Raw genomic sequence first — 12,257 nt, 5'->3', positions numbered from 1 at the left:
CTACAAGTTACATCTTCAAACATTCACCATTGGAAGACGTATGAAAGTATTATGGCCACCAAATGCATGTACCGTCTGGTGTCTGCTGTGCATGTGTATCCGGGAAAATTCCGATCGATAAGATAAGGTGGATTATTATTACCAGTATCTGGAGATGCACAAATGCCCAAATTTTTTGCGAGTAAAACATATTGTAAATTGTTATAATCCAGAATCCAGATAGTGTTAATGTGTCCATTGAGTCACCCTGCAACCATAAAAATTTTAAAAAGGAACCAGAAAGAGACTAACAAATGAATATCAAACCTTCGAGTAAAGTACAATAACACTGTTTAAACAAGGCCATCCTCCGATCTAACAACTACCAACCTCGAGAAAACACACCTTCCTAGGAAAAAAAACAACGATTTGCACCCTGATAACAACTCAATGCTAGCCTAGCAACAAGTGCAGAGAAACCATTTTCGAACCAGAAGAAATATGGACCCAAAAAAGAAGAAACTGAAGGATTACATCACACCTCCGGAGTTAGTTGACTCACCCTAGCCTATAGGTAACTTCAAGGTACAAGACAACGAACCAATCTCTGCAGTAAAACCGCTGAGGAGTTTGCCGAACTGATCAAGAACATAATGCTTGCTATATTGACGAGGTTCAACTTACAAACACTAGACACAGAAACCAATTTGTTAAATCATGACTTCTGAAGAATACATTTTTCATAGAGTGCTAGAATGTCTTTTTTGTTGGGATTCCTCAATTGAAGCAGTTCAGCACCAAAATTATGTTTGGTAAGCTCTTGCTTCAGTTTCTGTACAGTAAACTTGGTATAGTCTTCAGAATTGGTTTGTTGACTATCGGCGTCCTCGTCACCCTTAAATACAGAACCACCATCTTCTGGAGAGGTGAATTTTAAAGGGCTCGTGTTACTTTTAGCCTTTTTATTTTCTCGGGTTGCTCGGTCATTTGTGCCTGTATCATGTACTGAGTCGAAGCCCACTTCATATTCATCTGTCCTACCACGCTTCGCATGAGAAGCAGTTCTTAGTTTGCCGTCCAATGTTGTTTTTTCACTAAATCGAAGAGTGTTGAATTCTTGAGAAAGTGAATCAAGTTTTCCCTGAGTAACTTGTAGCTGAACAGATAGGGCCTCGGCCCTGTTATTTGCTTCTGCATGGGCAACGCGCTCAGACTCCAACAAGCTCTCAAGTACGTGCACAGTATTCTTCCTCTGGTTGTTGCTCGACTGCAAGTGGGTCTCGATTTCCTTTTCCCTTTCTCTAACTCTTCCCTCCAGCATTTCCACCTTAAATAAAGCATCCTTTTCAGCTGCTTTATACCTCTCCACTTCATTAGCCAAGTCAGCCTTCTGCCTCTCCAAACTTTCTGCATACCTCTCGGCTCTCTCAATTTGTGCTAATCTTTCCATTGCAACTCGCTGGAAGTCACTCTTATCCTTCTGAGCAGAGACTGCTTCTGCCCTGGCTTCATCAGCCAATTCAGTTGCTCTTTTAGCCTGTATCTCAGCTGTTTTACACCTTTCATGAAGTTCCTCAAATCTGTTAAACTGTGTTTGGTATTTCTGCTCAAGGTATATCTTTTCCTGTTCCAGAATCTTAGCATTGCTTTCAGCTGATTGAGAAACAGTATTTGCATGTTCAACCTTCTCAATTAACTCCTTCATCTCAGCCTTCAACGTTGATGTTTCAAAATCATAATTCTTAATCTTTGACTCAGCAGCCTGCCAACAGCATAAGAAAAAAACAAAGAAGAAATGTCACATATTAAAGCTACAAATGCACACAACAAATAGATGCACTACTATTTGACATCACTAAAAATAAATTTGAGCAACATCAAAATCACAATCACAATCACAAGAGCATGGATAATAATTTTACATATATATTTTGTCCCAAGTCAAACAAGTACTAGAATCCCCCCATCAGCTTGCAGTAAGAAATTACATTCACTTTGTCAAGAAATAGATAGACCTCACAAATCAAGAAAACAGCCATACTGAGTAACGAATTCATGGACTTTAATAATCACATGTAAGGGTGAGCATTAGTTCAGTCCAACCGAGTAAAATGACCAAATTGAACTAATTAGCCGTGTTATTTCATAAAATTGCTTTATATATTATAGAAATGTTGACTTATTCAAGTTTGATTTCAGTTAAAAGTTTCCAAAACTGAACACCCAACAAATTAAATAAACAGAAGAGAGAAATTCAGCTTTATGCATATTTCGCTCAAGTTAGTTAGATTTATGTAAGCTTGATTCAGTTTGTTCAGTGATGGCAAAAATTCAGCTCAGTCAGTAATTAATTCTATTTATGAAAAATTCAGCCGATACATGTAATTGTTTGAAAATTCAGTAGTCATCAACAGAAGGCGACCTGTTTGAAAATTTATCAATTTTACTCATTAGGGCATTTCTGCCGAGGGAAATAATGAAAATAATAAGACACTGTAGAACGCAACAGGGGCCTGTTCACTTATGAAATACTGCATTAGACAGTAAAATAAGTCGCAAAAAGCAGTAGGTTTATCTCTACAATCTATCACTTTTGTGTCAAGCATACCTTTAATTCCAAACTAAGAGTAGTTAAATGCTGTTCTGCTTGCTCAAACTTGGATTGCTTTTCCTTAATTTCAATTTCCTGCCAGTTCATGCAGATAAAATAAAGTAAGATAATTTTCATATACTTAAAGAGGTTAAAAATGTAAGTACAATAATTGTTGAGATCCCCTAAGATTGAGTTGAGTTTTGTGAGTGTATATTAGTGTGTGTGTGTGTGTGTGAGAGAGAGAGAGAGAGAGAGAGAGAGAGAGAGAGAGAGAGAGAGATTTCCACCTTTTCTGCTAGAGAACGAGAGAATTCTGCCCTTAGAGCAGCTTCTTTTGCTTGTGATTGATGATTAGTGCGCTCTTGGATGGAAGCTGCTTTTTCAAGAGCAATTTTCACTTCTCTGACTGCAACATCATATTTACGCTTCCATTCCTCTGCTTCTTCCATGGCTGAACCAGCTTTCTCTTGAGCTGCTGCTAGTCTTGCTTCTGCAGCAGAACTTTTGGATCTGAGCATAGCTAATTCCGCACTTGCCTGCTCTTCCTCAGCTTTCTTCTTTGACAAAACCAGGTCATATTTCCTTTTCCAATCCTGTAATTCCCGCCGTTCTGTCTCAAGGGTTTTTGATAAGTTGGAAGATTTCTCTTCCAGAGAACTACATTTCTTCTGCAAATTGGTTATACGGCTCATATAATCGTCTGTGAGCTTTTTCTTGTCATTGATAGCATCTTCATAACGTTTCAAATATTCAGACTTGTACTTCTCACTGGCTTCCAGTTGCTTGTTAAGCAAACCCATCTTGTCCTCAATTGACCGACATTTCAGCGCAAGAGAACTCTTCTCGGTCCCAATCTGGTCTAGTTGCTTCCTTATTAAGTCCATGATGGGACCTTCCAAACTGCACTTCCAAAGACATCAGACATAGTTTTGGTACATAACCAAAATAAACAGAAAAAGATAACAAACCTCTGCCGTAGAAACACAACAGCTTTCCGCCACTTCTCTGGTCCGTGACACGTATCTTCATACTTGGATAAAAGCCCATCAAGAACCTGAAGTGGATTTGGTAAACCATTTAGGATGTGTTTGGAAGGAAATAATTAGATTTGAGAAAAAAAAATTGTGATGAAATAAATATGACTCCATATTATGAGAATTTATAATTCATTGCATCTATTAATAACCCAGCTTAAAAATGGAAGGTGAATTTCAAATTCATGCAATTCAACAGTATCCAAACAAGTGTGGCATATTTAAGTATCAGATTTGAAATTCTTTCAATCCAAATTCGTCCACAATAAACTATGATTCCTCCTCCTAAAGATACAGAGGGCTCAACATACACTACTCATGGAGCCAATTATGTAAGAGGAGAAGCCAGTTTTCATAAGCAATAATACCTTTATAACTGTATCCACTTTTGCACCAGGAGAATGACAAGCTATTCTCAGCTCCTTCTCCATATTCTCTATGGTGTTTGTGCATTGAAGATAGGCCTCCCTAAAAGCATCCTTTTTGATATCCTGCAATAACAAGCAGATCATGATCCATAAATGTGCAAGCAAAAACGTAAAAGTATCACCTAACTGCAAACATGACTGTCTACCTAAAAACAAAATCCTGAAATACAGATTTGTATAATTTCTGATGAAAAAGATGTGTACTAGAATTTTCACAGATCAGAGTCAAATAACATTTAAACCAGACCTAAAGTTAAAGAGAGCAAGCCTTCGGCAATTTTTTTGAGCCAAAGTTGAGTTTTATTTTTTGGCTATTGTATCACTAAAAATTCATTCACATTAAATTATTTTCCCTGTAAAACCATAAGAGTGTTCTCTATTCTTTTTTGGGCTTTTACCCTAAAATGAGTCACAGAATCAGATTCGATCAATCAGTTTCTTTTTGTGTATACACACTACAATGTCAGTTCCCATAGTGATCACCCTACCGCATTTCATCTCACTAGTGATTATTTATGTACGGAGTGAGATAATATAGTCTGCTGAAACAGAAACTATTGTTCCCATAATATTCTAAATCGGGTTTTTGGGCCTGATTTATGAACTGATTCTTTTGATTTGGTTTATTTAATTGTGTTTGTAGCAGTAATCAAAACATTCAAAATTCAAGCTACCAGAGAGCTCGAGCACTAAACTAGAGTTGTGGTTCTGTAACAAGTGAATTTGTGTTTAAATATAAAGTTATCGAGCTCCAACGAAAGCCTGAATTGGGTTGGTCAAGCTACACAGGGCTCAAGCTCAAAGGTAAGTATAGGATTTGGCACGGATAATTTGAACCCTTAGCAATAGCCAATTCAAATGAATAAGAAAATATATAAAGATAATTACCTCAAATGCCTTTTTCAAAAAACTCTGAAGACGGTTTTCATACTTTTGTCGTATTAGACCAGCCCCAACAGCAGTAGAATTGAATGCAGCCAAAGACTTCTGAACTGCATCTTCATGTGCTTCCCTTAGTGCAACCTATAAAACCCTGATAATAAGCAAACATGGAGATGTTCAACTTTCAAATAAAAGCAAAACTTACTTCCTCTGGAGGCTTGGCACGGTCAAAAGCAGACATATAGACCTCAGTAGCCAGTTCGTAAGCTCTCTGACATTCAGCTTCCTCGACACTCTGACATGAATAACCATCAAATATTCAAAATAGAAGCAACAGACACAAACTCAAACTGGGACAGGTCAGAGATTCATGAATGACTTTGAAACAAATGCTACGTGGTGTAACAGAAAAGTATCTTTACCAATCCTTGAGAGAAGACTAAACCAACAGGGACATGTCGAGAAGAATAAAAAGCATTCAAAGTGAAACAGCAATGGAACAAGGGAAAAGGACGAACATTGAAAGTAGAAACATAGCTCACTCAAGAGGCGTTCAATTAATACTGACAGAATACTCAACCAGTTTTTATCACAAGTAGACAAATTATTAAGAGACCTGCATGCAAAAAGTCAAACTAACCTGCCAAGAAGAGGTTATAGTAGGCACAGCACCATTATTAAGAGCATCGAGGAATGATTGAATAATACGAGCAAGAATGGGCCCTGTCATCACCATTGCACCAACTTGCTTGGGTCTCGTCCTTTCAAAAACAAACCTTGTGAAAGCATCTAAGCCGGACCTAAATTCTGGTCTCAGTTTATCCAACTGCATACGATGGAAATATTAGCACAAATGGGAAGAAGTATGCAATGAAGTAACAAGACACTAGCAACCAGCTACTTACCGCGATTTGGTCAAGCCTCTGAAGATCATTTTCATTGCTCAAAGGTCGTACAAGTGTGAAGCATTCCCTATCCGGAAAAAGTGCTCGAATGGATTCTCGTATCTAGTCATTAGTTTCAGGGGGGAAAAAAAGGCATCTCAATGAATCATTCTAGATCAAATAGAAATAGTAGGAATAAATATTCGATGATAGTTATGTTTCAATCACAATAAATGTTACCAGCAGTATACTAATAATAGGGAGAATACTGAGTATTAGTATCACACACAAACCATAATTAAGCATTATATGTGAATAAACAGGAAAAAGAAAATGTAACCTCATTTTTGGCAGTTACATCCCTTCCACCACCCTGAACTGGTCTTAGAGCAAGCTCTAGATAGTCACGTGGGGTGATTTTACGATTGTCCTCCACCAAGTCTAAATAAAAATCCTGCAAGTAAAAACGATATAAATTTGAAAAAATAAAAGACAAGCAGTGAATGTAAGCCAGTTTTCTTGGCCTTCCACTTACGGAAATGAGAAGAATGTCAGCTGTCAAGAATATAATAACAGATATTGGGAATTTGGGATCTATAGACCATAATTACCCTCAGAAGCCAGACAAATGTTGGAGAGAATTGCCCTAACTCCGAGGCTGTAGTCCTTCCCCCGGAAGCTCTGACACGAATATGCTTGGTCATTTCAGTCACAAGTGAGAGGCGATCAAGAGCAGCTTCATCAATTCCACCCATCTAAATTGAATAATCACACTCAGTAATTTCCCATCGTATGAACCATTAAAGGACTGAACAATAGTAAAATAACTAATAACTACCATCACTAACTTAAAGAGAACCTGTCTAACAATACCAAAAGGCACAAAAACCAACAAAATAAACATAAATTCCATAGCATATTTCTAGACATTGACATATAGTGTGACACCACTTTCCCACCTGGTTGTAAATGAACATGCTTGATAACAGGACAGCCAACGAAAAAATCTGCGTACTATATGTTCCCTGTAATGAAAAAAAATTTCATCAACAAACTCAATGATTCATGAAAACCATGTTAAGAGTTAAGAAATTAATATTAGACATATTTTGAACAATTAGGATTGCTGAAGAGACATGCTGCGAGCAGTTACAAAAAGTGAATCTAGCCGAGAATTTATTTGAGACAGGTATAGATAGCTGCAAAAAGTGAATCTAACCGTTTGGTCATATGCATCAATTCCTTCTGTGTCCAAGAGTAGAAGATTGTATTCTGTTCCATCAAGTGCAGTTCTCCGTAGTGGGGTGCTCCACAACCAAAGACCTTTAGTACAAGGACGGTGTGTTGACGCTACTTGAAATCCACTGCTCCTCCCAAGAAGCTAAAACAAAAAATTCAAACAGAAGCTAAATAAGCAATGTCGTTTGCCAAACAGTGCTAATTTAGTCCAAATAAATAATGACGCTTTTAAAACGACGCCAGTTTTGAATTCCAAACAATTTTGTACTTTCTTTGGCACTACACACACATTATAATGAAAACACATAACAAGTAGATAAGCATGGATTTATTCTGGGCAATCCAAAAGACAGTATAGCTAATTATATAGATGATTAACTGTAAGTTCCATATATCGTCCTGAGTCACTCTTCACTTTTATTATCTAAAAACAATAAATTGGAAAGCCAAAAAGGATTTAATGGAGACGGATTTTGATTTTTTTCACTAAAAAATGGGGCCAACTTTAAAAAATTCTTATGCATCTTTTGACACTAATAATGATGTGACAAAATTGTCATTCTATCATGATAAAACCGTGCTCTGACAATGCCAAGTAATCCATGGTTTGATTCAAGCGAGGTGACTAAAATCCTAAGAGAGCTCAAAAATAACATTTTAAACACCACCAGTAACAATGAAAATTGTTAGCACAACAAGAACGAAGGTCTATTGCAGAATCTTCTTTAAAAAAGGATGATAATAAATAATCATGCATTTGCAGCTAAAGTCTATCTTATACCGTGAAAAGTTCAAGGAAATTCAAGTCCTGGGTTCTTGGTATTTTTTTGAACCCAATTTCATTTCACTTAACTCCGTAATCCACTATCTTGTACTTGAGCAAGCCGCCAAATTTAAAAAAATAAACTCATAACCCAAAAGCATCATATATGAAATCACACTTTCTGTCATAAATTAAAAGGAAAGAGGAAAACCCTAATTCGCAAGCGAACACAACTATCTAACAGCACTTACGCAACAGGTGAATCCAAAACTCTTAATCCATAAGCCAAGTTTACAATTTCAACAAAGCATAACGCAAACCCTAAGTAATGGAAAAACACTCGAGAACAAAAGTTTTCCAAACAAATGCCCCACATTTACCTGATTGAGTATAAAACTCTTGCCCTGTCGAGCACGACCGCACACAGAAACCACACCCACGGGCTCCTTAACCAATTGAAGAACAGCAAGCGCCTCCGGATCCATGTGAAACTTCCCCTTGTCGTCGGAGTACACAAGACGGATCGGCCTCGCAGGTCCGGCGGCATAATTGGCGGGCGGCGTCGGGAGGGGTGTTATCGGAGACGGCGTCTGGGGAGATTCTACGGCTGCGCCTCTGGAGAAAAGCCTCTTCATGATCCAAGCCCCGGTTAGTATATATTTTTATCACTAGAGGAATTTGGGGGAATGTTCGAAAGGCCTGAAGGAGAGCTGGAGGGGGAAAGTCGGAAAGAAAACAAAAGGAAAAGTTTTTTTATTTTTATTATTTTTTAAAAAAAAAAGGAAAAGGTTTTGTGACACGGAAGCGCAGGGGTTTTGATGACGGGGCCTCTGAAATTACCATTTATGTACCGAAAATTGAATCTTGTAAGGGCATTATAGTCATATTTTCACTTCTTAAGCAAACCCATATAGGATATCCATATTATATTACAAAATATTTAATGAAATGTATTTTACGAAAAATAGATGTCCTAAATCGAAAGATTTTGGACAAGTGGTTTAACAAACAGCTAACCATTTCCCATTCATTCTTCTTTCAGCCAAATTTCATCGTATCAACTTCGAGATCCAAGTCAAACCTTTCTATATACTGAGCTAATTGTAGAAAGATATATAACACGTTTACTTACATTAAATCTTTAATATTGTCTTGTTCCATACGTTCTGATTTATTATCATCTCTTTTGTTAATTGAAGGCATACTGATACGACAATAAATGGAGAAGCGGCGTAAAAAAAGAGATCAAACCGAATATCACTCGGCTCTCTATCACATAGCTCATACAATTTTGGTAGTTTTCCGTTAGCATCGTTCCACAATAATTTGGATCTACTTCCGGATTTAAGTATACATGCTTTCAAATTCAAAACCTTCCAAAATTAATAATATAATAATGATCATGAAATAACAAAATCCATACATGCACCTTCCGGGAAGCCTTCGATCCACACATTTTAACCATGCAGTGGAATAGCGTGGATTACACAAACATTTTTTCTAGCTTGGTGCATTTCTGTTATTTGAGTATAAATTAAAATTGATATGGTGAATCAAAATATTTTTAGTTCTTGATATATTTGGAATCCTGCTGCTGTGGATTTCGACTTAGGGAATTGACCGGAAGTATGACGGAACAGGTAGAATACTTAAGGTCGCCTATAGAAATTATTTAAGTTTCAAAATCTTACATATTTTTTTTTCATTTGAAGAGCTGTATTCAAAAGTCCAGATAATTAACTTTAATCTATTCCCTGAAAATTCTCAAACGTTTTGAATGTTCGCTAATTTCACATGAAAATACTTTAATTTATCCCACTGTTCACTTGTCTATCACAAATATATTATAATACTATAATTAAATGTGAAGATTATTATTATTATTATTATTTGGGCTTAACTAATGAGATGCTTTCTGTAAGCTTCCTTATGGCCAGATCAAGCACGATCAGTACTGGATTGCTTGTTCACGGTACAAGAGATTTGAAGTTTTGAACCCAACTTGAAAAAAGAAAGGAAAAAGAAAATCGGAAGACAAGTGAGCAAAATCTAAATGTAAGAATGCAATAGAAAGCCAGGGAAAAAAATATTAATAATAATGTACAAATGCAATGCAATGAAACATGGTCTGTAACAAACGAAAAATATATGGAATAAAATACTTTGAACTATATATGAAGACATAAATGTAGATGATCTAATCGAGAAGGAAAACGAAATTTCTTTAAATAGATCGATATATAAGAGGGAGTAGATGTATTCGTTGTAAAATACCATGATATATTTTAGAACTAACTGGAGAAAAAAAAATACTTTCTCAATGTGTTGTTTATGTTTAGTTAAAGTCTTACAGAATGATTTAATTTCTTGAGCACCATATAAAAAAATGATTAAACTTCTTTGTCTTTTTTACATGTTACGCGCATTTTTCAAATTTCAGTCATTTTAAGTTTTTGTATGTGTATAAGAAATTGATGCGACATATAAGCTACTGGATATATCAATCAAAATATGGTATTAATTAATTCACAAAATGTAATTAGAGCAATAAATTATCCACTTGGCTCTGTTAGAAATGAGATTTGGACCTAACTCACCTCAAAAGCTAGCTCAAGAGGGGAGGTTTGTCCAAGCCTATATATTAAACTTCCAGGCAATTCATCCAACTGATGTGGGACAAACTAACATCCGGATTCAACCCATTGATAAATTGATCTGCTTGAGCTTCATCATTTTCTGCTATGTGCGGAGAAAACTTCAACAGACTAGTAAACTTGGCTACACATTTCTCAATATTCAGTTGTCCCTGCTGCAAACTAGCAAATTCCACTCCTTTGTCTTTTCTGTAGACTGGAAAGAACTGATGATGAAAAGCAATTTTAAACACAGACCATGTGATAACTGTACCTCGATTCTCCGATGCTTACTTGGTTTCTATCCACCAACTTTTTGCAACTTCATGCAGTTGATGTGCAACAAGTCGAATCCTACGATCATCAGAATAGTCCAGGGAATTAAATAGCCCCTCGCACGTCCAGGAATGAATTGACTGGAACGTGGAGATCAAATTAAATGGGTGGCCCAATTATGGGACGGGTGAGGCCAACTATGGGTCATCCAACATATAACGATGGAACCCGGTCTCTGATACCATGTTAGAAATGAGACTAGGACTTAACTCACCTCAAAAGCTAGCTCAAGAGGTGAGGTTTGCCCTTGTTCATATAAAGAGGTCCAGGTTATTTAGCTAACCTATGTGGGACATAAATCAATACACCAACACACCCCTCTCACGCCCAGGAATGAAACGACTGGAGCGTGGATATATGAAATGGGTGGCCAACTATGGGACGGGTGAGGCCAACTATGAGCCGTCCAACACATAACGGGAACCCGGGCTTTGATACCATGTTAGAAATGAGACTTGGACCTAACTCACCTCAAAAGCTAGCTCAAGAGGGGAGGTTTGTCCAAGCCTATATATTAAACTCCCAGGCAATTCATCCAACCGATGTGGGACAAACTAAACACACCAACAGGCTCCCAAGGATGTGCTAATTGATGGAGTGGATGAGCACTTGGCTAGATGTCGCACAGGTCTTGACCAGCTTTGTGATTTATTGCGTTTATCTGGCTAGCGTAATTTGAAGGCTATTGCGTTAGTTAGAAAATTTATCCAGTGCGCACCTAAAGATAAAGGTTGTGGGTTTTCACATCATAAAAATAAATAAATAAATTATCCATCAACTTGAGGTAGCGCACCAATCCTTGCTATATATCTTGCCACTTTAATTAATCTTGTCAATTTGTGTTTTAGGGGCTGAATATATATGTATAAATTTATTTATTTATTTATTATTTATATGCATTGAATTGTTAGGAACATGAATGAGGCATAACCAAAATTTCAACATTAGCATTAAATGCTAAACTTAATCAAGTGTCATGCTAAGTACATGCAGTGTCATGCATGTATTCAACTCTAATCGCAAATCAAGTCAGTACAGGTGGGACACTCCGTCACCTCAATACATACGACATTTTCCCTTTTTTTTTTAATTTTTATGCCAATATCTGATGTTAATCTATGCTAACAGGAAAATAATTTCCGTTCTATATTAAAAATATTCGGGATGAATATCTCGTTTTAAATAAATTATGCGGGTTTGTAATTATTTGTTTGTTTTCAAGCGAAATATTTATCCAAACATCTGGTGTAAACATATCGAGTGTGTAGCATATAATCTCTCTGGTATCTATATCACTGATGGATTAATTAATTTGTTAATAAATTAATTATCCGTTGCGGGGACGACTTTCAATTACTTTGGACAGAGATAAAATTTATATATACTGATAAATAAAATCAAATTGGAACATTATATTTATTATTCGGACGTTGTTCAAGTGCTGTCTTAATTCTTTTGGCAGCTCTCTTAGATTTAATTTGAACCT

The 12,257-nt window shown here is 36.6% G+C and overlaps 1 protein-coding gene across 1 annotated transcript; it reads right to left on the bottom strand.

Annotated features, from left to right (window-relative positions):
- Window positions 1–287: 287 nt before the first annotated feature.
- On the bottom strand, window positions 288–8,547 carry LOC140860264 (uncharacterized). Its single transcript, XM_073263200.1, has 14 exons — window positions 8,183–8,547; window positions 7,020–7,181; window positions 6,760–6,825; window positions 6,412–6,555; window positions 6,141–6,254; window positions 5,822–5,923; window positions 5,557–5,742; window positions 5,122–5,211; window positions 4,923–5,057; window positions 3,975–4,097; window positions 3,541–3,626; window positions 2,860–3,472; window positions 2,588–2,665; window positions 288–1,741 (listed from the first exon to the last, which is right to left on the bottom strand). The coding sequence occupies exons 1-14, from the start codon at window positions 8,435–8,437 to the stop codon at window positions 695–697; spliced, it is 3,201 nt and encodes a 1,066-aa protein (XP_073119301.1). The 5' UTR covers window positions 8,438–8,547; the 3' UTR covers window positions 288–694.
- Between the last annotated feature and the right edge of the window lie 3,710 nt (window positions 8,548–12,257).

Source organism: Henckelia pumila, chromosome 4, assembly GCF_033568475.1.
Source record: "Henckelia pumila isolate YLH828 chromosome 4, ASM3356847v2, whole genome shotgun sequence".
In the NCBI taxonomy this organism is placed as follows: domain Eukaryota; kingdom Viridiplantae; phylum Streptophyta; class Magnoliopsida; order Lamiales; family Gesneriaceae; genus Henckelia; species Henckelia pumila.
This window is presented reverse-complemented; position numbering and strand designations above follow the sequence as displayed.

Bases quoted from the DNA above. Each gene is read 5' to 3' on its own strand.
- LOC140860264 (XM_073263200.1), bottom strand. From the start codon at position 8,437: ATGAAGAGGCTTTTCTCCAGAGGCGCAGCCGTAGAATCTCCCCAGACG. The intron at 7,182-8,182 runs GTAAATGTGGGG...TTTTTGTTTTAG, and splicing joins AGAGTTTTATACTCAATCAG to CTTCTTGGGAGGAGCAGTGG. The intron at 4,098-4,922 runs GTAATTATCTTT...TTGTTATTGCAG, and splicing joins TTTTGAAAAAGGCATTTGAG to GATATCAAAAAGGATGCTTT.